This window comes from Mustela lutreola, chromosome 5 (genome assembly GCF_030435805.1).
Source record: "Mustela lutreola isolate mMusLut2 chromosome 5, mMusLut2.pri, whole genome shotgun sequence".
In the NCBI taxonomy this organism is placed as follows: domain Eukaryota; kingdom Metazoa; phylum Chordata; class Mammalia; order Carnivora; family Mustelidae; genus Mustela; species Mustela lutreola.
This window is the reverse complement of record NC_081294.1, coordinates 140,425,410-140,452,912: the sequence shown is the minus strand read 5'-3', so window position 1 is coordinate 140,452,912 and position 27,503 is coordinate 140,425,410. Positions and strand designations below refer to the sequence as shown.

The 27,503-nt window shown below is 36.0% G+C and overlaps 1 protein-coding gene across 2 annotated transcripts in view; it reads left to right on the top strand.

Annotated features, from left to right (window-relative positions):
- The window catches only part of SRFBP1 (serum response factor binding protein 1), a 70,557-nt gene that overhangs the window by 3,060 nt on the left and 39,994 nt on the right, over positions 1–27,503 (top strand). For both annotated transcript variants that reach the window (XM_059175765.1, XM_059175766.1), the window contains exons 2-3: positions 8,811–8,899; positions 9,912–9,984. In XM_059175765.1, coding sequence (XP_059031748.1) covers positions 8,811–8,899; positions 9,912–9,984 — 162 coding nt within the window. The remainder of the gene's footprint in view (positions 1–8,810; positions 8,900–9,911; positions 9,985–27,503) is intronic.

Sequence of the window (27,503 nt, the reverse complement as noted above, 5' to 3'; positions counted from 1 at the left end):
GGGATTTAGGAATTCTGGGATCCTGTAACTACCTGATATTATCTGTAAATTGGTGTTTGTGTGTGTGCCTCTTGGGGGAAAAGAGTCCATAGGTTTCATCAGATCCTCAGACATTTATAAACCTCTGATATTACCTTTGGAATATTGGTACTCATTATCTGTGCTGATTTTTAATTATGACTTTTTCTTTTAAATAGTTCTGTGGCCATCTACTTTATAGCACATTTAATTTCCCAAAATGTCTGTTTTGAACATAAAAAGCCTGCCTGCACAGGCACCTATTATATTGTGCTAAATTTCAGTATCTTTTACCTTTAATATTTTTATTCTTCTCGAAAAATTTCCAAGGAGAAAACCTGACATTTATAGATGACTTCCTGATTCTAAGTTCTTAAAGTAACATTTATTCTTGAGTATATAAAATCTTACCTTTCTAATTTTGCCTTTATTTTTCTTAAAAAAAAAAAAAAAAAGATCATGTTTACTTCAACCTTATGATTATTTATTGCATTTTCTTATTTTGACCAGTACTTTACATGGACTTTGAAGTGAGAATATTTAACTGACTTATAGCATGTTCCCTAGTCTCAAGCATGGGATCTTGTTTATAGGTAATAATGAGTAAATAGTGTTGGGTAAATGAAACTATGGACAGCTCATCTTGAGTTACTTTATGTTCACATGGTGGAGGGAAATCTCCTAACTGTACGGTCTCTTTTTCTCCCTTGCCGTTAGAATTAGGGAAAGGATGCAGAATTGGAAACAACAGCACCATAGCATCTAGTAAATAAAGAATTTGTTAAACCAGAGCTGAATTTGCTCCAGTCATGTTTCGTTAGGCAGCAGTGAAATGCAAAATCAGCACTGGGGAGTGAACCCGTCTAAACATGTACTTTAATTCTATAGGAGGGCCCAGGACCTTTATATGAAACAGACATTGCTAATAGCAAATTACGAAGAAGCCCACTCGCTTTCCACTTTCTATAAGATAGTAAAGGTAGAATCTAAAGTGCTGGAGAGGGTCACCTGGGTGGCTCAGTGGTTAAGCCTCTGCCTTCCGCTCAGGTCATGATCTCAGGGTCCTGGAATCGAGCCCCACATCGTGCTCTCTGCTCAGCAGGGAACCTGCTTCCCCCTCACTCTCTGCCTGCCTCTCTGACTACTTGTGATCTCTGTAAAATAAATAAACAAAATCTTAAAAAATAAATAAAGTGCCAGAGAACAAAATGATTTGCCTCCACATATTGTAAAAGATAAGAATGTCAAGAACTATATTTGTGTGTGCTTTTGAAGTTACATAGCTCCTATTTCATAGTTGAGTATGTAATACTTTTTAATATTTTTTTTCCCCAAAGTAATAAATCAGGGCCTATCCATAAGAAGAGAACCATTTTCTCTTTGATTGTGAAATTATTCTGGGAAGTTTTGCTAGGTGGCAGCATATGCTCAATAATGATTAAGTTGTAGTTAATCACCAAGCATTCTAGCATTTTTTAAAAAAGATTTTATTTATTTAGTTGACAAACAGAGATCACAAGTAGGCAGAGGCAGGCAGAGAGAGAGAGGGAGAGGCAGGCTTTTCGCCAAGCAGGGAGCCTAATGTGGGGCTTGATCCCAGGACCCTGAGATCATGACCTGAGCCCAAGGCAAAGGCTTAATTCCCTGAGCCACCCAGGTGCCCCACATTCTAGCATTTTTAAATTGCTGCTCATCAAAAGTAAAAAAATATAAGTCAGCAGTAAGTTATCGTCCAAATGGCCAAATTAGAATCCTTCTCTATAATTAATACCACAATAATTAATAATAAGTAATTATACAATAATTAATTTTGTCAACTGTGATGTAGTTCAATCATAAAAAATAATACAACAAATGTCTTTATGATCTACTTCTTGTATTTATCAAGTGTCAATATTTTGCTATATTGTAATGCTTAATTCCACCCACCTTCTCTGTCTCGGAAGTAATTCTTACTCATTCAGTGTAATTTTCTCATCCACAATTTTTTGTAATTTAGAAACATATATCAGCATTTATTATGTTATGTATGCCCATAGTATTATGCTGTATATTTTTAAATGTGCATATGTTACTGTATTAATGACAGTGTTATACCACAAGTATCATTATAAAAGTTACTTTTCAGGGCACCAGGGTAGCTCAGTCCATTAAGCTTCAGACATTGGCTTAGGTCATGATCTTAGGGTGCTGCAGTTGAGCCCCACATTGGGCTCCATCTTCAGTGGGGAGTCTGCTTGTCCCTCACATCCCTTCTCCTGCATGTGTGCATGCTCTCTCTCTCAAGTCAATAAATGAAAGCTTTAAAAAAATCCTTAAAAGTTACTTTTCACCACACAATTTTAGGGTTTACTCATGATAATACATGCATATCTCCTGCATTGATTCTAGAATACCACATTGCTTGTGCTTTATTTATATGCATTATTGTATCTCTTGTGCAGTGTTTTATAAAACTCCGCAGTGAACAGTTTTATTCATAGTCCTTCCCTGTTGCTGGAGGTATAGCTTCTGGGTGGATTCCTAGAAGTAGGAATTTTGTTAGATGTTGCCAGAGTTTCCCAGAAGGAGTATACCAATTTGTATTTCTATCAGCAGTATGTGAAGAATGCCTGTTTTGTAACAGCCTCATGGACAGAATGTTGTCTTTTTTTTTTTTTTTTTTTAATCGGATTGATGAGTAATAAGCAACTAGAAATTTTAATGTACTCCAAGAAACTTAGGTACACTCAGGTTTTTTTTAAAAGCACTCTGAGCTAAAGGTCTTGGAAGAATTGTTTTCTAACAACTATGGAATTTTATTTAGAGATTAATTTAAATGCATGGCAGAGTCAATGAATTACCAAAAGTGGCTATCTAGTTGACTGGCTCTTAGATAGTTAACTGTCAGTTCAAAGTAGTATTTACTTTTGTCATTGGACCATAGTTTGCTCTCAGCTTCATAGATCAGAAACTTGCCATCCTTGTCACCCCCAAAACATAGCTCATTCTTTCAAAGTCAAATTCACATTAACCATAGCTTATAAGAGACTATAAAAATGAGGAAGCTAGTTTATTAAATATATCTAATGTAACACAGTAATGCTCACATTGTAAAATATTCTTTTACTGAATACTGATCTACCTTGACTACTTGAAATGTAGAACCATAGAAAGGGGTTTTAGTTATATAGTTTGTTGTTGGGCTGTGATACATTTGTCCTCATAATTGAGTTACTCCAGTACAAACTGGATTTCTCATCTCTGAACTGGGGAACAGTTCTTACTCAAAAGGCTTGAATCAGACACTGCCAGCTTTTGCTCTTGTGACTCCCTTTCCTGTGTTTATATTGACCCTTCCCTAGATGCCCACATGGTCTTTTCCCAAGCAGGTATATTAGCTTTCCACTTAATTTAGATATGATCATATTTTTGTACTGTCTACCCAAGAGGTGATCCAGGTTACATTACTGGGTTGAGATTTTACCCTTACAGAGGGCATCTGCTTATGTAGGTTCTCAATGACCCCTCACTTTCAGCACATGCGTTGTGTGTCTGTGTGTCTTTTTTTTTCTGCTCTTATAGATTAAATGCCTTATTTTGCTACTTGGAAGCCCTCAGCTTGGGTTTGGCAGTCTTACTAATGACTTGAGATTTGTCCTTCATTTTCTTCTTCAAATTCTTCCCTTTCACTTTTTTTTTTTTTTTCATTTTGTTTGTCAGAACATTTCATTCCATTATTATACCTCTATTTTCTCCTTGCTGTCTTTTCTCTTTCCCTCCTGCCTTCCTTCCCAGACAGTATCCTACCCTTTTCACATTTCTAACAATGGTAGTTCTCTTTGCTTTTGGTTGGGAAACCAAAGCACATTGCCCTTAAGTAGTACATTGGCTTTCTGACAGTATTGAATGTTTTAGGCCTGTTTGTTGACTTGTGGGTTTTCTGTCAACCTACTTCCTAATTCCTAAGTGCAAATGAATTTTGAATCCTAACTGAGAGGCTCTTGATAGTTTGTCAGTTTTGCAAAAATAAAGTTAAAAGCTTGAAGAAAGGTAAGTGCTTGGGATGAGCAGTTGTGAGAAAAATAAAATATTTCCATTGTTACATAAAATGAATGTACTTATTTTTCTAATATATTAAACTTAATCAAATTTTCCTACTGCCTGCACACAAATACTGGAAAAGTCAAAAAGTTGAAAAGGATTTTTTTGGTTTTGGCATGGAACTACATACATAAAGCATTCCCTTTTCTTTTAGAATTCCCTTATGCAGTAATGACAAACATAGTACTTCTTAAATTGGAATTTTAAAATTGGAGTTTAGCTTTCCCATGATTGGAATGTAACTGAGGAACAGCTCTGCTAACTGCAGTTTATTAGTTCAGTTCAGTTGACAGCACTTAACAAATATATCATCATCTTATGTACCTGTGGACTACAGCAATTAGAAACAGTTGCTAATATATTTTAGTGCATACTTTATAACTCACTATTAATTTATCTCATAAGTGACCCTTAGGAAAAATATGTTATAAATCCCCATTTTGCTGCATATGAAGTGTAGCAATTTTGGTACGTGGGTGGCTCAGTCAGTTAAGGTCTGTCTTCGGCTCAGGTCATGATCTTGATGTCCTAGGATTGAACCCTATGTCTGGCTCCCTGCTCAGCAGAGATCCTGCTTCTCTCCCTGCTTGTGTGTGCGGGCTCTCTCGCTCTCTCTCTCTCTCTCTCTCTCAAATAAACAAATTTTTTAAAATGTTACAGTTTGTTTGTTTTTTTCCAGTTAAAATCTAGTCTGAATGGCTTTTTATTATGCAAGTATGAATTTTTTTTCTAAACCGAACTTCAAAATAAATTCCAAACAGGTTAGTATATCTGGTAGGAAAGAAACCTGATCACTCTGCACTTTGTTAATATATTAGGCATTTGAAAAAGTGAATGAACAAGTGAGTATTACAATCTTTCTGGTCATTTATTTAACAAATACTTATTGAAAACTCATACTGTACCATCACTATGTTAGGTGTTACGATGTAATGTTGAGTAAAACCAGACACTTGACCTTCATGGGAAGAAGACACATCAGATTGTATTCAGATTACAAATAAAATGTTTAACTTAAAATAACTGTCATGACAAGTTCTAGAAGCACTCCTAAGTACTTATAAAGGGGAATTTTAACACTGTCTGAAGACAGAAAAGATTTCACTGAGAAATGGCATTTGATCCAAAATAAGAAGGATGAGATGAAAGAGTGGTAAAGCGCATTCCTACCAGAGAGAACAGCAAGTGTAAAGACTTGGTGGTAGGTGGAAGCATGGTGGAGATAAAGGATTAAAAGTAGGCCCATGTGGCCATCCTAAGACAAACTGCAAACAAAGAGAATTAAGTAAAGGTCTGTCATCAGATCTGTATATTAAAAAATGTATTCTAGGGCGCCTTGTGGTTCAGTTACCAAAAGTGTCTGCTTTTGGCACAGATCATAATCCTGGAGTACTGGGATTGAGTCCTGAATTGGACTCCCTGCCTACTGGGGAATCTACTTCTCTCTCTCCCTCTGGTGCGTGTATGCACACTAACTCCCTTTCTCTCCCTTTCTGTCAAATAAATAAAATCATAGGAAAAAAGTATTCTGAGTTGTGAATAACTGGTTGGAGAGGGGCAAGAATGGATGTAGACAAACCAGTTACCAGTAACTCACCCACGAGAACGAGGAGGTCAAGATAGGGGGAAAAGTGGTACAATTTGGGATATAATTGGAGGTAAAATTGACACAACTTGGTAACAGATTGATTGTGAGGGATTTAGAAAAGAAAGCTACTTAAAATGAGCCCTAGGTTTATAATTGAACAAAAGGATTGTTCTTTTCCCTGAAATATAAAACAACAAAAAAGGAATCCACTTGGGAGTGAAGAACATGGGTTCACGTGTGTGTGGTAGATGATTTTAAGCCTGCTGAAAAGGAAATACCAAGTAGACAGTTGCACATTTAGGTCTGGAGCTAAAAGAGAGTCTTAGCTGAAAGCAAGAAATTATTGAGTCATCTTGTTTAGGTGGGAAATTACAATATACACAGGTAAGATCACTTAGGTCTAAAAAGTATGTTGTGAAAAGAAGAGTTGGCTCAGGACTGCCTTTGAACTTAAAACTAGCTAGGGGTGAAGGAGTCTTCAAAGAAGAGCAAGGTAGAGTGACTAGAGAGGATGGAGGAAATCCTGGAGAGTATTCTAAGTGTTCTTTAGAAGGAGAAAGTGGTCAACAGTGTCAGATGCTGCCGAGATTGCAAGTAAAGTGAAGCCTGAAAAATTCCTGTTGGATTTGAGGTACTTTTGGAAATCATTGATGTCTTGTGTAATAGCTTTTAGTGGACTGATGAGAATGGAAATCCAACGGGATTATGTGGTAAGTAGAAATGGAGTTAGGGACTTTGAGCCTCTCTGTAAGCTTGGCTCTGAGGCAGTTGTAGAGAGAGGGTACTCCTAGTGATCTTCATAGTGAGAATGTTTGTCTTGTCTCTAGTGAAAATGAATTAAGCACGATTAAAAATCAATAGAAACAACCATGTAAAAGATCGACAGTGCAAGAGTAAAGGGGTAGTGTGTAGTAAGGGTTCTAAGAAAGCAGAAAAAGTGAGATCCAGAATACAACTAGAAGATGAATGTCACACATTGGGTAGGAGAATAGGTTAATAGAGGAGAGGAGGTGATACAAGTAAATTTGCATTCATTGTAGTGGAAAGATGATGGTTCCCCTTTGATGTTCATTTTCTCCATAAAATTGGAAAGAGAAAAGAGGAAGGTCAGGTGTTTTAGAAGGCAGGCAGAGGTTTAAAATAGTCATTGTAGAAGGAATTGAAAAAAAAAAAAAATAGAATAGGTTTCCTAAGAGTGTATAGAAGCCCATTTTGTGTTAGTTATAATGAATTTAGTGTAGATAGAATGTCTCAAGTATTTCCCAGCTCTTGTGGGCTGCAATAAAGAACTCAGCATGAGGGGTTCCTGGGTGGCTCAGTTCGTTGGGTGGCTGATACTTGGTTTCAGCTCAGGTCATGATGTCAGGATCCTGGGATTGAGCCCCTCATCTGGCTCTGTGCTTAGCACAGAGTGTGCTTGAGGATCCTCTCTCTCCTCCTGCCCCTCCCCCTGCTGGCTTTCTCTCTAAAATAAATAAACGAATCTTTGGGGAGGGGGCAAAAAAAAAAAACCCCTCAGGATGATTATTTCATCCAGGATTAGCTAGAGTAATTGCTAACGGGAAGGATAGGACAGTTTAAGGTATTAGCAAGTATTGATCATGTACATAAACTGAATAAAAGGAAAATGGAAAAGAACATGACCAATCATTTGAGAGAAAGTATGGGGTCAGTGAACTATTGGCCCCAGTGAAGTAAAAAATGGTGGTGGTATATTAAGTTGAACAAGGAAATAGGCATTTTGATCTCAATGTAGACTATTTAAATTAATGGTTATAAAAATGGATCCCTTATAAGTGATAACAAGGACCACAGTGTTACCTTGGACGTGGGTGCTGAGACTGAATAGATAAGGTGATGAACACAGGACGTCAACAAGTGAGGATATGATAATGGATAGGTTATATTACATGAATATTACATGGACATCTACGTCACTCACAATGGTGGGAAAAGTTAGGACGGAGGTAAATTGTAAGCCGATTGACACTATCTTCACTGAATAAGGGGGTGAAATAGACTGAGGGTAAGAGACAGGGTTATAGCCAAATGCAAGAGCCTTGAAGAAACAGGATGATGTTGATGTTGCTATTTTGGCAAGGAGAATTTGAGGGATCGTATGTGCCAGACACTCTAGCAATGCTCAGAAAAAATGATTTCGGTACCACAAGGTCCCGTCCTCAAGGAGTGCCCAGACTATAAAAAAAGATGGCTACATGAGCAGTCAGAGACTACAGTAAGATAGATACTGCCTGTAAAGCATAGTGGGAGTGTGAAGGTTGGAGGAGTTATCTCCATCTGAAGAAGTCACTGAAGACTTCTCAGGAATATCTTAATCTGAATTTTATATGGTCCTTAAAGTGGAGAAGGGGAAGAAGAACATTCCAGGAGGAAGGATGAGATATTTGACTAGTAATAGCAACAGACAAAATATAAACTCAAAATGATAGCATCCTGATGTACTAAGTACTGTTATAATATGTAGTTCTTCATCATTCGATTATTTCCATTTTTTGGACAGTCTTTCTGGGGTTTTTTGGTCTCAGAGTTCAGCACTGTTGTCTAACAGGATGATTTAAAGGATCTGTCAGTGTGCGTGCATGTACGCATGCACCCTGGTGTTTCTCACATCTCTTTTAAAGTTAGGCTTGAAATTTATTACTAGAAACAAATGGAAGGGTTGCTGTATAAATAAGTAAAATATTATCCCTTTCACACATTTGCTTTTGGTAACGTAAACGTTCAGTAAATTCCTGCCATTATGGGTAAAGCTCTGTTTTAAATTGCAAGGGTACAAAGATGAATGTGATGCTCTCTCATCGCAGGGAATGCAATCGTTTATTATGTTCAGGCACAAAATATAAGTGCACTATTAAAATACTAATCACTGAGAATGCTGTGACCTTTTAAAAAAAATCATAGCTTGTTTCTCTTAAGTCTTCAGGCACATTTTTAGAATGTTGATTTATTCTCTTACAGAAGAAGTTTGGTTTCATCAAACTGAATATGGTTGAAAATTTGGTTAAAGTGATTAGACTTAACCTGTTAATATTAAGACTCAAAGTGATTTTCATCTCAAATTAAGAGAGAACCTTTCTAATTTTGGTTTTATTCCTCAAAGGTTGTGAAGATGAGAAAAGAAGTGAAGAGAATCCGGGTGTTGGTTATCCGAAAACTTGTCAGAAGTGTTGGCAGACTGAAGTCAAAAAAGTTAGTCACTTGAAGTCATGGTCCTATGACTAATAGAATGTCAGAAGTTGTTTTTATTCAGTATTTACAAAATCTGAGGGTGGGACCAGGAGGAATAATTATCTTACTCATATAACACTTTCTTTTTTATATGGAGAGAGGATCTGAGTGGGTTACAGTGTGCTGTGTCAGCATGTCCTTGCATAGTTTGGGCCATATTTGCTTAAAAATCACAATGATTCTGCTGTTTTTTCAGAACTCTCCTTCTGGCCTTTTCAGAATGAAAGTCCTTCAGAGTTATTTGTGTATTTTATGTTATTGGAAGTTATTTTAAGATGTTGAAAATACTGTAATAAATCTAGTAATACCTTGAATAAGTTAGAAAGATTTTATATCAGTTTATTCCTTAAATTGCTAATTCATTGGAAATCTTCATTACCTTGTGGAAGTGTTTATGAAAACATTATGTTCCATCTATTTTTAATAATATTTTGTAATTTCCTTATCACTAGGATTAGAGTAAGCATGTTGTAGCAACACTTTCAGCATACTTAGTTTTCACATATATTTTGTTCCTGATTAATTTCTTGTTCTATCATAAATAACCTTTCTCTCTTATATAATCGGATATTTCTTTTTAGGTATTCCTTTAGTTCCAGAGAACAAAATTTTATTTAATAAAATTACATCTGACCTTTAACTATAGCTTATGAAGTTACATTAAATGCAGTGTGCCATTAAGCAGTTGATTAAAATCTATTATTTGGCTATCCATTAAGGGATTTGAAGGCCTGCTGTGTCTCAGTAGTAATCATCATTAATATAATGCCAGGTAATGCTTCTGTGTACCAAAAACTTGGGTTTGTTGATGGAATTGGTGTTGGACAGTGGGGTTGTTCAAGGCAGTGCAGGATGACAGTGTTTGTTATTTACACATTATGCTTTTCTAAAAGAAAGGAAGAGACTTTTAATTATGATTGGACTCTAAAATACATGCTTTTCCTGGCTGTATATTTTCATGTATTTTTTACAGGGGTACCGAAGATGCACTGTTAAAAAACCAGAGGCGGGCACAACGACTGCTTGAAGAAATTCATGCTATGAAGGTAGGCCTTGTGTGGGTGTGTATACATAGGTGTGTTTCCGTGTCTCCTCTCAGCTGTGTGTGTGTGGTGTTAGTTATTTGAATATTATTGCCTGTGTGTGTGTGTGTGTGTGGTGTTAGTTATTTGAATATTATTGCCAGTTGACTAAGATTTAATTTTATGGATCTGTTTGGTGAAGAATGTAGCACATTTAGAAAATTGTAATGTGTTTAAGCTTGCATTTTTTTCTATGTCTTTTACTGAATTTGTTGAAGCTCTAGAATAATTTACATGGAAACTATGCCAAACTAAACTCATCTGTGTTTAATAATGCCTCATGCCTGAGATTTTTATTTTTACTCTAACTTCATACATAAAAAGTCTACGTTAAGTTCGAGAATGAAAGCGTTCTTGCTATTTGGTAATGCGGACGGTGATATTGGTGGCTGACATCATGCTTTTCCTACTGCCAACTCAATAAATTTTTGTGTGGTGGTGTCAGAGTTTTATTCAGCTCTGTAGTAACTTGAAATAAAATTAGTGCTGGACCAAAAAGATCCATATTTTTGTTTCTTTCAGCCAGACTCTTCACTAGCATAATTTTTAGGTCTTCTCACTGCTCTTACTTTGTGGAAACTTTCATTTACCAAATGACATACTATTAAATGTCTGGGAGACTGTTTTATTGCAGAACTTAAAAACAACATTTGGTACCAGCAATTACCTTAATTGCAGGGTCATTTTGCATGTATGTTTAACTATTACATTTTGGTATAACTTCCAAGTTTTGAGATAGATAAAAGGGCAAGAGAATTCCCTAACAATATTTTAATTGAGTTAGATCATCAAAGCTTTTCACCATTTTTTTTCCTTTGGAAGGGATGATAGTGTTTTATAGGACAAAGTTATCACAGTTAATCTGATTAGAAATAGAGGTGGACATGATTCTTTGTGTGAGTTTTTTGTTGCGTCTTTTTGTTTTATGTTCCCAGGTCTGCAAAATTCACAGAATCCATTCAATGTATCTTTTCTTTCTCAAAGATTTAATCCCCCTTTTATCTAGTCATTCGGTCAAAATATTTGTGAGTCTTTATTATTGTTTGTGTCAGTATGGATCACACATAATGTGGGCTTTTTCATGTACCTTTTTTTCTGTGAAATTCCTCTGAGAAATACAGTCTTTATAGAGATTTCTGTTTTGAGTGCAGCACAGAGGTAGAAAATTACGATTTATCCCATTTTTTCTTTCACTTTCTCTTAACCAAGGTCCGTCCTTAATTACATTCCTTACCTAAATTTTTCCCTGTAATTTCTTCTGAATAGTCATTTTTGCAGCCCTAAATTATTCATATGCTTTGAACTACTGTGTAACTGCTGATTTTCTCTTACCCTAGAAAGGATATATTATATACAATAAGCCTATATACAAAGAGTTTGAAGTTAAAATATATTTATTACCTTTCTATAGCTCTTTATAGTGAATTTAATTTAATTCGAAAGAAAGTCCTGTTTGATCTGTATGTGAAAGTTGTTTTCTCTTATTCTTAAACCTCATCAGCAACAGGAAAGCAGGCTGAATGATAATTAAAGTTTATAGGTTCACAAGATTGCAGTGTTGTGACCTTGTTTGTTTGTTTTCCTAGTTTACTATGATTATTTAAGACCATTATGGGATTATTGCCTCATAGAAAGCTAAAATTTGTAACCTGTATATTCCTTGCATTTAAAATTAATAGTATATATATACATATATATACTTTGAATTCTTTTTAGTAGTGATGTAGATTGGATACTTTTATATCAACTTCTTTCATAGTGCTATTTAAAAACTGGATTACATTTAAATGTAAAAGCCAGAATAAAAAGTATACTAAAAAGACTGTACACTTTTCTTACATTTGAAATTTTATTTCTCATTCATGATTCTTTTACAAAATTAAGCTACTTTTCTAGAAGAATCAAATGCATAGAGGATTTTTGAAAATTGAAAGGTCATTTGTAATTTCTTAATGAAGTGTTCATCATCTGCATGGGAGTATCAAAGAAATAGTCACAAACAGAGCAGTCTCAAATAAATTTGGAGAAGAACCTCTACTTATTTGTTTTTCCAGATGATTTTTTTCTTTGGCCCATATACCACTAGATTTTTACAGAGTTGTTCATGACATATTGTCCTATACTTGTTTTCTGTGATAATAGGGTATTTTGTTGCAAGCTGACTTCCTCAAGAAAAACCTGAGATATTTTTAGAAATGGGAGTTGGTGTTTTCTGACCAAGAAAAAAAATGCCCTGATCTTTACGATACTATAAAATCATAGGTTCTAATTTTATAGACTGTAATGTATGAATACCAAGTCTTTGCTGCCTTTTCTAATAGTATTCATGCTTTTTACTTTGATGTTAGTATAAATACTGTCTTCCTAAACAGTTCTTTTTTCTTTGGAAATTAATGTAGCTTATCAACTTTTACTGATTCCTTTTAGCTACAGAAGGAGATGGTAAAATTGAGACATACACAGAAGTCAATCTAAATGTTTAAGAAATTCCTTCTTAAATAGTAAATAAAATGACTGACTTTTAGTAAGCATTTACTATGTGCCAGGTAGTATATTGTGTGTTTTATATTCACGATCTTGGGAAGTTGGTATCATTCTTGTCCCAATCTTAGAAAATACGAAAATACAAAAACAGAAATACAAAATACAAATACGAATTAGAAACTTCTTAGAGAAGTCAAACAGCTTTCCCAAGGTCAGATAGTTACTGGGTGGTGGGCTTCCAAATAGATTATGAAGTGACTGTAACTAACTACTTAATTGTGCTGCTTCAGTAAGGCAAGAATTTCCTAAAATGTACCTAGATTCTAGTGTCCTAGAGATTGGATGAGAGAATATAATAATAAACAGGATACTTGTCCTACAGGGGACAAAGGCCTAGAGAGTTACAACACGTTTTCAAATTCTTGAATTCCTCGCAACTAAGTATATTCAGTTACCTCTCTCTGCTTACTTTTCCTTACTTATTCCTCACCGAGGCTATTACTCTTCCATATGTTGGTTTTCCTGTGCACTGAGAGTGTATGGGTTCTGTGAGACCTTGCTCTGCTTGCTACCCTTACATCTCTATTTTAAATCTTCCTGATTTTGTTTCCATTTTCCTTTCTTTTGATGTGCTCAGATCTCCTACTCAAAGCGAACTTTGAGCTTGCGTCAGCTGTTAGGATTGTCTGCTCTCATGCCCCTCCATAACCTATTTCTAAGTAGTTCGCATTAGTGGAGTACAAATAGGAAAAACGGTTTAGTTTATGATAATATTTATATCCCGTCATTTGAATTTCACCCCAACTCTGTAAATTACACAGATTCTTATTTCACATGACATGTTTAGAAGAGTTCTGGGCTGCATATAACCACTGGGTTATATGTTTATCATCATATATTTTCATATATTAATTAACATTTTATGCATTTCTGGTTGTATTTGCTTTTTAAAAATTTGCTGAGAAATTTCTCTGTAATTTCATATACTTTTGGTTGTTTTCTCCTACGAATTCCATAGGGTAAAAGGTGCCTTATTTTTCCTGGAAGGATACTGTGCTAGTTAGTTGTATCAAATTTACGTTAGTTCACTTATCCTGCTAAACTAACAGTATGAAGTTCGTCCTAGATCATAATTGTTTTTGACAGTTTCATCTTTTGCCTGTATGCCAATACAAAAAAACAAATTAGACACATATTAGAGATCTTACCTACAGTCCAGCTTTGCTGATAGTTTCAGGGCTCTGCTATGAAATGCACGTGAAGCAAGGAGAGAGATCCAGGAATCTGGGTGATTCCACATGTCCTTTTTACATCAGACTGGCACTTTCTGGGCAAGAGTAAATGATTAGGTCTCTAAATGAGGAAGTGTAGTTATTTTCATAGCAAATTGCATTTAGGTTTTGAAACTTCTCGGTTCTGTTCCCCAGGGTTAGATGGCTTAAATGATTTTCTCCGGTGGGTCATGCCTCATAAGTCTGCAGATTTTTAAGTTTGTTTATTGTAGGCATCCTTACAAGGGACAGCTTCCTAAGAGCATTTTTCAGATAAGGACTTTCCTCCTAATAAAAATCATTAGTCGGTTCACCAGGAGGACCAGTTAACAACATATATATATATTTTTTTTTTTTTAAAGATTTCATTTATTTATTTGACACAGAGAGAGTTCGCAAGTAGGCAGAGAGGCAGGCAGAGAGAGGGGGGAAGCAGGCTCCCTGCTGAGCAGAGAGCCCAATGCAGGGCTTGACCCCAGGATCCTGAGATCATGACCTGTGCCGAAGGCAGAGGTTTTAACCCACTAAGCCACCCAGGTGCCCCAAGATTTGTATTTTTAATATAGCATATACTTTCCAAGTTTTATGGTTGTTGCTGGGGCAAGTGAGGGACAATGGGGTTAATTGTATGATCTGTTAGTATCTTAGTCTCTCATACCCAGAAAACAAAGTGTGCAAAGTTGGAATCAACTGCATGTAGCCAAGAAAAGAGGCCTGACCACCCCAAGACACTGTAGATTTAGATCTTAGCAAGATGAAGAAGAATAAGTCAAAGAGATTGAAAAAGTGTAGCCAGAAGAAGAAAAAGAGCCAAGTGTAATGTCTAGGAAACCAAGAGACTGTTTCAAGAAGGGAGTGACGAACTAGGTGGCTTTGGTGGTGGTAGTGTTTTCAAAGGTAGCAGTATTATTTTCAATGGGCAAACCCCTTTCTTTGATCATAATGATTGATGGCTTTTTAAAGTTGTAGTTCCTCTGTGCCCTCGCCTTATGTGCTGAAAGGACCAAAATGGTTTTTGTTCTTATGCATTTGATCCTAAGCATGTCTTCCCTCTTCCCCATCCCCATCCTGTTTCTTATCACTAAGAAGGTGTCTGACAAACGCTGAAGGCTCAATTTGTTTCAAAGTCCCGTTTTCTTTCTTCGTCTCTAAAACCTAGAAGCTGCAGACAGTGGTCCAAGTACAGAAGAGGTGTAATATTTCTCTTACTCGTCTAGTACGCAGATTCCATAAGCATATGTGCATTGTGATCTTTTATGGCTGTAGGATCATCAAGAATCCATACTATGACTTACAAGTCCCTTTCATAAATCTCTACTCTTTATTTAGATTATTTTTCTCTAGTGCATTCAAGAAATCAAGTAGTAAATAATTAATTGAAACCTTTAAGTTATCTTTAAAGATGCCCAGTAGAAACTCAGCATGGTATTTTTACCAAGAGGGTAAAAAACAAGTAATGCCCTTCTCTGGAAGAGTGGAGTCATCGAGGTACCCAGGAGGGTGGTACCACCTGCATGACTATTGAATTTTTTTCCTTTATTTCTACTTGTCCTATCACATTTTCTCTTCTCTTTTCTCTCCCTTTTCACTTTTCTCTACTGTAGTTACTGGTAATACCTATTTTGGTGGATACTTTATTAAATTAAATTAAATTAAATTATTTATTTATTAAATAATTATTAAATTAATAGCTCATACAACAGGTGAAGGGATAGACTGAGCAATGTAAAAATCACTGGCCCTTAGACTAAGATGAATCTAAAAAATCTATCTTGTTGGAGAGAACGTCCTGACATGGCAGGCAGTCTTACTCACTGTTGGTGGGCATAAAAGGTCAAATGCCCTTTGACGCAGACATTTGACAAAATGTCTAATGTGTTTACTCTGTCTTTTAATTGCAAAGCTACAGTTGACAAGTTTTTATATATTATTATAATATTACTTACACTTCCTAAATTCTTACTTTACTAAATTGCCAGCTACTTATTTATTTTGTATTTTTGGTAGAGTAAGGCCCTTCTAGACATTTACCCTTTTAGCATCTAACCTTTAGTAATGTTAATAATTGTTTTCAATACGATCTTCCTTGTATTTTGGTATTTTAAGAGTGAGATGTGGTGAAACTCTCTAAGGTTTAAGTCTTCGTTTCTTTGGAAACTAAACCTAGACTGATATTTTTATTCTTACTGGTCGCTGGGGGAGGGGGGGGTGTAGGGGACAGGGCTGGTTTTTCCTTTCCCCTTCTATTCAAGGCCAATCCCTCTTGATTTGCCATGTTCCTTTCTTTTGTCTCTTTTATTACTTATGCCTTATCTCACTGATAGCTTCAGACTTTTTCTTAATGTGGGTGTTCCTCAGCTGATAAACTTGTTTAGTTTGTGCCTGAACACCCATTATCCTCCTTTAACTGACTCTCACTGTCTCCTTTTCCTTACTGGAATAGCTTCTTTGTTCCTAATAGTATAGCCACTGCGATCTTGACTTCCTCATTTGCCATTCCGTTCCCAAGGCCGAGTTTAGCTCCTCCCTATCTGTTCATCAATATCCTTGAATAGGATTAACTCTGACCTGTACCTGTACGCTGGTGTTCCCCTTCAGTTAGTTCTTTAGCTTCTCACACTGTACTCTCCATTCTGGCCACTCAAAGTTTAACTACTATCACTATTCTGGACACTGTAATCTCTCTCTGAGGCAGATCTTTCCCATAAGATGTGCTCTCTTAGATTTAGCTCCACTTATGTGTTTGCACGTGCACCTGAAACTGAACATTTTTACCTGACTCACTCAGCTAAGCTGCAGAGGACTGTAGGGTTTCTTAGGTCTAAGTGCAGGACCTCAGTTTAACCTTGCCTGCAGATGGTCAGGATGTAGAGAGCTCTCAGAAACTTAGCTGGTTCGCTTAGGTTCCTTCTTGTTCCTTTTCTCTTCATTTTGTGCTCCTCTCTGCTTTTCTTCAGTTTCCACCACAGCCCCTCTTCTCCCTCTCTTTCTCTCCAGCTCCCCAGACAGCTTTCACTCCCTAGATGTGTCCAGGGCCACTTTACAGTGGCAGCCTTGACTCTGTAATTCTTGCATCTTCTGTTCAAGGGAAGAACCTGTGCTGGTTGAAGTCCTCAGCCCGTCCTGGATTAATGTCCATCACTGGTCTACCACCTGGGGCGCTGGCTGTATGGTACAATAGAGAAGAGATAGTGAACGAGCAGTTATTCTGAAAGATACCAGTATCTGAGTATTGGCCCTAACATTTTATAACTCACCACGACCCTCTTTTTCGCATGGTCTTTTCTTCTCTTCCTGGTTTTGGTTTTGACACTATTTATCTAGTTTCCTAACCCAGAAAACTAGGAATCACTTTGCATTCCCTTCTTCCTTAGCTACCTGCTACTCCAAAATTTTGTTTGCCAAGTCTATTAATTCTTTCTTCTAAATATGTAATCACGTATAGTATAGGTGCTGTTTCTTTTTAACATGCATCTGATCAGGAATCCCTCTGGCATGGCATACAAAGCCCTGTGTGATCTGTACTCTGGCTCCTCCCCTCTACTTCTCTCTTCCATCAACCACATACTTTCTGTGCCAGCTATACTGAACCCCAGACATATCAACCTATTTCCTGCCTCCTTGCTGTTGATCAGGCTTTTTATATATGTCTGTCACCTGAACAAAGACTTACTCTTTACTTCAAAAACCCTTATAAGTTACTTGCTTTTGGAAACTTTCCCTCATACCATCACTCTGACCCCAGACTTGTTCTCCGCCTCCTCTGAGCAGTCCCTTACCTTGCATCAATTTCTTCTGTCATATAGCAGTCTCCTTTCATGCCATTCCTTCCTACTATTTAGACCTTCTTTAGAAAATTGGTGGTTTTACTCAAGTCTCTGTCCCCGGCACTTAGTAATGTGTCAGGTACATAGTGGATGTTGTCTAGCTAGCTGACTGAGTGAATTTTAAGCAATTTTTATTTTGTTTTATTTTTTACTTTTATTGGCCTTATTTAGAAGAACAAGGTTGTGGGGCACCTGGGTGGCTCAGTCGGTTAAACTTCTGTCTTCAGCTCAGGTCATGATCCCAGGGACCTGGGATTGAGTCCCACATGGGCAAAGCCTGCTTTTCCCTCTCTCTCTGCCTACTGCTCCCCCTGCTTGTGTGCTCCCTCTCTTTCTCTCAAATAAATAAATAAAATATTAAAAAAAAAAAAAAAAGAATGTCGAGGTTGCTCTGCATCTCCACAGATAAGTAGACTACTGACCCGTGACTGACTGAGGAGAGTCTAAAACCAGTCATCGTTTTTTAATGTTAAATGTCAGCAACTGAAGATGAATAGGCTCTTCATTTCACACTCACCTTAGCCATTGCTCTTAGACCATTTGCCTTCTAATTTACTTTTTTTAAAGGCAGAACTCTTACTGCTTCTAAAGCAGAGTAGGATGCCCGATTTAATATAGCCTTCTGTACTCAACTTTTGACATTTGAAATGATAAACAGGAAGTCCTAGCAGTATTTTAGAAGATCAGTATATACTGCTCTCCTCACACTCATGAAACAGCATTTAGAAACAGATCATCACATAGGAATTTCAGTTTGCTTCCCAGCATGTGGTTTCTGTGGCTTTAAGCCAGCATTCTGAATAAGTTATATTCCTGAAGCCCTTAACGGTATTGCATTATTAAGCTGTGTTGATATGAAGATATTTTATCAAGTCTCTGGTAGCCTTAAAATACTTTCATCTATTCAGTAAGAGCATTTGTGGCAGATGAAAGTAGTACCCATCCTCGCTTTGAACCTGTGTGCTTCTGTGTGAAAACAAAGGATGAGTTAGAGGTCCTGGTTGGCCCAAGTGATGAAAATAGGACTAGCATTTACTGATTCATTACATACACAATAAAAAAACTGACTTTGGAATTGCTTCAGTTGAGATCAGCCTAGTTCAAAGAGAAGTGAATGTGTAAACAAGATTGAGGGGTAGGAAGTAAAAAAAGAGTATCACATGGCCTTTTAAAAAATATTTTGTATTTCTTTTTGTATTGTTTTTATTTAATTTTTTAAGTTTTGTAATTCTGGAAATTTGAACTTAAACCTTGGCAGAACATTCCTACTAACTGTGAAAGTACCCAAAGCCCTTTTCAACTATTAATTTTAAAAATTTGGACAGCCAATACCACTATCATAATTCCAGTACAAAATAATGTGGTGTTTGAGAAAAGAGGCAAATATTACAACATACTTTGTTGGAGATCCACAATGGGAGAGAACAGGCCCTAGGGAAAACAGCAATAACAACAGTAAATAACTGGTCTTGCAAAATAGGATTTTCTTTTTTATTTAACTGAATGTCCTGAATTTTGGTTAAATGGAGACAAATTACATTGAAACGTTTGCAGTTATTAACTTGAACACATAGCCTACATTATTAGATTCCTGTTGTAATGGAATCCATGTATGCTTTCTGTTCTTTCCTGTATGTTGGAATAGCTAGTATTAGTGTTTAGGCTACTCAAAGAATTATTTCTTGATAACAAAGCTTAACAATTTCTGTTAAGGCTCAGTATATTAAAATAGAACTCGTGGGTTTGGGTTTAGTAACCAGTAAAAATTATTCTACCATTCATCAAAATCTACAACAGCATCCTAGTTTATCCGTGGTCTTCTTAAAATCCATAAGCTTTTCAACCAGAAAAGAAAAACAAGAAGTTAGAAGTGAAAAAAAAAAAATTAGGAATTTCCAGAACAGCTATTATAAATTATTACATGCTCAGGTTAGTTAAATACATTTTAATTTAGAACTTTACTGCTATGTATATAGATAAATCAGTTTCTCCTGTCAGGGAACATACTGTTCTGTGGGAAACAAACAAGCATATGAATCTATTTAGGATACATCCTATACCAGTATTATAACCACATAGTGGTAGAAACCCAGGACGGGATCAGTTAGTATAATTACTTATAGGACTTAAGGAAGACCTTAGTGAATGGGGGATACTGAATTGCGGCTCTAGAAATAGATATGATTCTGCTTTGGAAAAGGCAGTCTCTGTAAAGAGAGCACACCAAGAACAAAGCATACAGGTCTGAAAGTACGTAGTGTGATTGGGAAGGAGAGCTCAATTCTCTTTTCTTTTATGGTATATAGCACATTGAACTGTGATTATTTCTTTATATGTCACCTTTTTTGAGAATATGTTATTACCCAGTGCTAGTGCATTAATTGGCAAAAAGCAGACATTCAGCTAATATTTCCTTGGTGAATTAATAGCCTGGGTGGAGTATGAATGGAATCACAAACAGTTGACGATAGTGATCAAATGGTAAATGAAATTAGACTTGAAAGCCTTTTAGGAAGTGTAAATGTTCAAAGGTTTTTCAGTCATCATATTTGTTTTCTGGCAAGGTAAATCTGAAGGACTGTGGAAGATTGATTTAGAGGGGAAAAGGCAAGATAACTAGATAGGAAGCAGTGACTGACTTAATTTTTTCCTGCACGTTTATTAAACTTGTCTCTATGGCAGGTCGTATACCATATGTCTCGTTGTTCCTGCTCTGCAAAAATCTGACAGTATCAGAGAAAGAAGCTGGTACACACAGTTTTAAAAAGAAACTGGTTTTAAGCTAGTAATCAGGGAAGGTTTCCTGGGAAGAGTGACCAGTTTAATTAAAAATATTAATGTTATTTACCAAATTGAGTATTTCCTCTTTATTTTCTAGTTGTATTCCAGTTAGATAGCAGGATAGAAGGCAACAACTTCACATCCCAGACTTACATATTATTTCTAGCCCAAGGAAATTCAACCTCATATCTTAGAACACTGCTGCTCATAAACAACTTAATTAATAATCTTAGTGGTTGTTGAGCGCCTCCTCTGTGCCAGACACTCTGTTGCAGCCTACTCATATTCTTCCTAATCTGCATAGGAGCTCTCCAAGGTTCCTCTTTAGCTGCGTTTTACTGATGTGTAAACTGGGAGTTTAAGGGATAATGGCTTTGCTTAAAGTCACATACCCTTGATCGATAAAACCAGAATTTAGTGCAAATCTATCTGAACCAGTGGTCCATATTCTTTACTAACCTTAACCCCTTTAAGTATTAAATGTATAATTTTATCAAGAATAACTGGGTATTATGAAGAACGGTGCTTTTGCATTATAATTTTAATTATCACTATTAATAGAAAAGCCAAAACAGTGATCAAATAACCTATCACCATTGCTTCTTGGGGAAAAAAGTAGAATCTGTTCATAATTTGACATAATTAGAGTAGTTGGGTCTTTCTAAAAGATAAGAGTGCCTTATTATCTATAGAAGATTTTGTGTGTGATTTTAGTATTTAGAAGTATTAAACTAAACACCAAAATAATTGCCTTGGAACCTGAATTACGAGCAGTGATTAGGTTTCAAAAAATTTCCATTTCTTGGAAAATTTGGTATTATATTTTAAACACATTCGAATGTAATGTGATTCTAATATTAATTGATAAAGACTTTTTAACACACGGAGATATGATCAAGAAACAAATATGGATTTTATTATATGCCCTTAAAAAAGATTATAGAAACTTGAAGATTATAGAGAAAATACTTTGAAGGAATAACAGTTTGACTTCCTTGGGACTTTGGAATATTTTCTTTTACATTTTTTAGCTAAAGACCACTCTCAGCACATTCCTATATTCCTCTTAGCACATCTCTATATCTTAGTCATATTTCCAGAATTACAGGAAAAAACTGGCTCGGTCACGTAGTGTAATTTCCCTGAGGCTTTATGATGTATTCCCAAGTTGATTCACTGTGAGGGGAAAAAAATGTGCTATGGGCTTAGGTAATTGTCCATTAATTTTGAGGGTTTGTTTCTGGTTGTGGTTGGGCAGAGAAAACTAGTAAATATATGTAGTTGAAATAATTTAGGAATAAAAATGCAAATATAGTATTTCAGACCGAGCTGTAATTTTGTCCTCTTTTTATTTGATGTACTCAGTAATTAACTAATACCTCTATACCTGCCACCTCCACTAATTTTTTTTGTTCTTAACATGTTATCCTGAAAAAACATAAAAATTAAGTGGTTTCAAGCCTTTCATTTGCTCCTTATAAATTCGCCACAGTATGTTTTTTTAAACAAATGCTTAGGTTCTACATCAGATACAGTAAACTTTTCTCCCCAAGGCCAGCCATTTCTTTAAAAGAGATTCTCTAGAATGAAGAAACCTGTCCCCACTGACTTCTCAGAATCTTCAGGTTGAAGTAAATGCTGGACCTTACCTCTTTAGAGTTAATAGAAGTGCCAGGAACAGTGTAGATTTCTTTTTTTTAAGTGATGAAAAAATGTAATTCAGTTTAATCAGTTGGGCTAAACAAGCAATTTTATCTTGTTTTCTGAAGGGTATTTTTACTGTGAAAGGTGGGGCTATATAATGACACGATGGTTTTGGAGCTTCATTTGGCTGAATTATTTGAAATCTCCCGTGAGGTGAAATCCAGACTTCGAAATACTGAATTATGTAAGTTGTTTTCAGTGTTTGCCCATTGAGATTATAATCATTTTCATATCAGTAATTGTCTTCACCAAGATTTGATGTGAAAATAATTTATAGTAGAAAAATGTTCACAGTTTAGTTGTTAGAATATGAAGATGTAATTTTAAACATGAAAGTCAACTTGGAACTGAAGTGAGACAGTGCTATTTTTAGACATTTAGTAATTGCCTAACTGGCTGCCAGCAAAAACCTGACACTAGTAAAATTTCCTAGTAGTAAAACTACTTTGCTTTATTATATCACTCTCCTGCTCAAGAGCCTAAATTCGCTTCCTATTGTCTCCTACACCCAGTCTAATTCCTCATGAGTATTAAAAGCTTTTTTGTCACTTGGCATCTCTCATACTGAGCAGCTTTCTCTTTGATCCCTATTTTCGTCTGAATACTACAGGCAACATTGTATTTCTTGCATGTAAATATGGGTTCCTGTTTTTATGATCCTCTAGCTCTATCTGATTAAGGCAGCAGTCACCACCACTTCATGTATACTCTTAGAAAACTAGAGTGAATCATTGTTCTAGCCTTCATGAACCTTTAAAACAGTGGTTTTGTTGGGGGAGGCAGGGGGGTAAGTGCATGAAGATTCATGCCTGGGGGCATAGATCATAATGGATGGGAGGTATATGTGCAATTTGAGAAAAGTACTGTGGTAATTTGTATCTTTTTATTGTACCCACCATTGAGAAGTACAGCACTAAATAGAAGTTGCCTTGCTTATTACTTCATCTTCAAATATATATTCTTAGCTAATGAATTTTTAATAGTCTGTTGCATTATATCTTCCTTTGTGTTATTAGGAGGATTATTTTGAAAATTAAACTCTACTCTTTTGGGTTTTTTTGTTTGTTTTTTGATGGAAGTATAGTTGATGTACCTTATATTAGTTTCAGGTATACAACAGAGAGATTCAACATTTGTACATATTATGACACAATCACCATGGTAAATCTAGTTACCATCTCTTGGCATACAAAATTATGACAAGTTTATTGGCTATATTTCCTATGTTAAACTTTTCTTCCCTGTGACTTCTTTATTGTATGACTGGAAATTTATACCTCTTTATGTCCCTCCACTTTTCCTTTATCCATTCATCTCTCAGTGGACACCTACACTATTGGTCTTCGTTATTTTAAATAATGCTCTGATGAACATAGGGTACATGTGGCTTTTCAAATTAGGTTTTCATTTTCTGAGTGTAAATACCTAGAAGTGGAATTGCTGGATCATATGGTATTTCTATTTTTAATTTTTTGAGAAGCATCCATCTGTTCACAGTTGCTGTACCAGTTATATTTTCACCAAGAGTGCACGAGGGTTCCCTTTTCTCCAGATCCTCCTTAACACACTCCGTATTTTTTATCTTGATAATAGCCAATTTGACAGGTATGAGATGGTATCTCATGGTGGTTTGATTGTCATTTTCCTGATGGTTAATGATTTTGAGCATTTTTTTATGTACCTGTTGGTACCCCTAGGGGAAAATCTCTCAGTTTTTTCCCATTGACGATGATTTTTTTTTTTTTTAAGATTTATTTATTTATTTGTCAGAGAGAGAGAGAGAGCTCATGAGCACAGGCAGACAGAATGGCAGGCAGAGGCAGAGGGAGAAGCAGGCTCCCTGCTAGTATTGTTTAAAATCTGGGAGTGTGATACCTCCTGTCTTTTCATTTTACTCAATATTGCTTTGGCTAATTGGGGTCTTTTGTAGTTCCATTCAGATTTTAGAATTATTTGTTCTAATTCTGTGAAATGTGCTATCTGTATTTGGATAAGGATTACCTTGAATCTTGGATTGCATTGGGTAGCATAGACATTTTAACAGATTCTTCCAATCCATGATAATGCTCTAACTTTCCTTTTATTTGTTCTATCTTCCATTTTTTTCATCAATGTCATAGTTTTTCAGAGAAGATCTTTCACTTCCTTGATTGAATTTATTCTTAAGTTATTTTCTTCTTTTTGGTACAATTGCAAATGGCATTGTTTTCTTAATTTTTCTTTCTGATCATTGTTATTAGCATGAAGAAATGCAACAGATTTATTATATAGGCATACCTTGTTTTATTGTGCTTCTCTTTATTGCATTTCACACATACTACATGTTTTACAAATTGAAGGTTTGTGGTAAACCTGTGTTAAGCAAGCCTATTGGCACCATTTTCCAGTAGCATTTTCTCACTTCATGTCTCTATGCCACATGTTGATAATACTTTTGAGATTTCAGACTTTTTCATTATTATATTTGTGATGATGATCTGCATTCAGTGAATACAACTTGCTGAAAGCTTAGATAATGGTTAGCAGTTTTTAGCAGTAGCTTTTCTAAATTAAGCTATGTACGTTGTATTTTAGATACAATCTTCTTACACACTTAGTAGATCACAGCTTAGTATAAAGATAACTTTTATATGTTCTGGAAAACTAAACTATTTATTTGACTCCCTTTATTGAGATACTCATTTTATTTCAGTAGTCTGAAACCAAATCTACAATATTTCTGAGGTAAGCCTATATTGATTTTGTATCCTGCAACTTAAAGGTTTCATTCAGTATCAATATATCAGACTTTAAAACAATAGCTGTAAGAAGAAAAAAAGGGGCATTACAACTAACAGTGAAAATACAGAAAGCGAAATTAGAGAATCAGTTCCATTTACTATAGAACCAAGAACCTTAAGATACCTGGTAATAAACCTAACTAAAGAGGTAAAGGATCTGTACTCGAGGAACTACAGAACATTCCTGAAAGAAACTGAAGAAGACACAAAAAGATGGAAGACCATTCCATGCTTTTGGATCAGAAGAATAATATTGTTAAAATGTCTATACTGTCTAGAGCAATCTATACTCTTAATGCCATTCCGATCAAAACTCCACCAGTATTCTTCAAAGAGCTGGAGCAAATAATCCTAAAATTTGTATGGAATCAGAAGAGACCCCGAATTGCTAAGGAAATGTTTAAAAACAAAAATAAAACTGGGGGCATCACGTTACCGGATTTCAAGCTTTACTACAAAGCTGGGATCACCAAGACAGCATGGTACTGGCTTAAAAACAGACACATAGACCAGTGGAACAGAGTAGAGAGCCCAGATATGGATCCTCAACTCTGTGGTCAAATAATCTTCGACAAAACAGGAAAAAATGTACAGTGGAAAAAAGACAGTCTCTTCAATAAATGGTGCTGGGAAAACTGGACAGCTATATGTAGAAGAATGAAACTCGACCATTCTCTTACACCGTACACAAAGATAAACTCGAAATGGATAAAAGACCTCAATGTGAGGCAGGAATTTATCAGAATCCTAGAGGAGAACATAGTCAGTAACCTCTTTGATATCGACCACAACAACTTCTTTCAAGATATGTCTCCAAAGGCAAAGGAAACAAAAGCAAAAATGAATTTTGGGGACTTCATCAAGATCAAAAGCTTCTCCACTTGAATGGAAACAGTCAACAAAACAAAGAGGGAAACCACAGAATGGGGGAAGATATTTGCAAATGACAGTACAGACAAAAGGCTGATATCCAGGATCTATAAAGAATTCCTCAAACTCAACACACTCAAACAGATACTCATGTCAAACAATGGGCAGAAGACATGAACAGACACTTCTCTAAAGAAGACATACAAATGGCTAACAGACACATGAAAAAATGTTCATCATCACTGGCCATCAGGAAGGTTCAAATCAAAACCACATTGAGATACCACCTTACACCAGTTAGGATGGCCAAAATTAACAAGACAGTAAATAACGTCTGTTGGAGAGGATGTGGAGAAAGGGGAACCCTCATAACACTGTTGGTGAGAATGCAAGATGGTGCAGCCACTGTGGAGAACAGTGTGGAGATTCCTTAAGAAATTAAAAATAGAGCTTCCCTATGACCCTGCAATTGTACTACTGGGTATTTACCCCGAAGATACAGATAGAGTGAAAAGAAGGGCCTTTTGTACCCCAGTGTTCATAATAGCAATGGCCACAGTCACCAAACTGTGGAAAGAACCAAGATGCCCTTCAACAGATGAATGGATAAAGAAGATGTGATCCATATACGCTGGAGTATTATGCCTCCATCAGAAAGGAGGAATACCCAACTTTTGTATCAACATGAATGGAACTGGAAGAGATTATGCTGAGTGAAATAAGCAGAGAGAGTCAATTATCATATGGTTTCACTTACTTGTGGAGCATGAGAAATAACACGGGGGACATGGGGAGATAGAGAGGAGAAGTGAGTTGGGGGAAATTGGAGGGGGAGACAAACCATGAGAGCCTGTGGACTCTGAGAAATAACCCGAGGATTTTGAAGGGGTGGGGAGTGAGAGGTTAGGTGAGCCTGGTGGTGGGTATTATGTAGGGCAGGTATTGCATGGAACATGGGTGTGGTACATAAACAATGAATTCTGGTACATTGAAAAGAAGTTAAAGAAAAGTAAAAAGAAAAGGGTATTACATAGTGGTAAAGAAGTCAACCCAACAAGAAGATAGAACACTTGTAAATATGTATGCACCTGACATAGGAGCACCTAAATATATAAAGCAAATATTAACTCACACAAATGGAAAAATTGACAGTAATATGATAAAAGTAGGGGACTTTAATATACCACTTACACCAATGGATAGATCAGACAGAAAATTAATAAGGAAACATTGGCCTAGAGTGACACATCAGAGCAGATGGACTTAATAGATTAATCAGAACATTCTATCCAAAACAAAAGAGTTCACATTCTTCTCAAGTTCACATGGAACATTCTCCGGGACAGATTGTATGTTAGGCCACATAACAAGTCCCAATTAATTCAAGAGAATGAAATCACATCAGTCATATTTTTCAACTATAGTTGTTTGAAATTATAAATAACTATGAGAAGAAAACCGGAAAAAAAAAACAACACACAAATATATGGAGACTAGATAACATGCTATTGAGCAACCAATGGGTAAAGCAAGAAATCAAAGAATAAATTAAAAAAAATACCTTTAGACAAATGAAAATTGAAACACAGTGCTCCAAAATCTATAGGATACAAGGGAACGCAGTTTTAAGAGGCAAGTTGATAACAATACATTCCTACCTCAGGAAACAAGGAAAATCTCAGAAAAGCTAACCTTCGGGAGAGCAAGGAAGAGGAGGAGGAGGCGGCGGCGCCTAAAGTACCTAGGAAAAAAACAAAGCCTAGAGT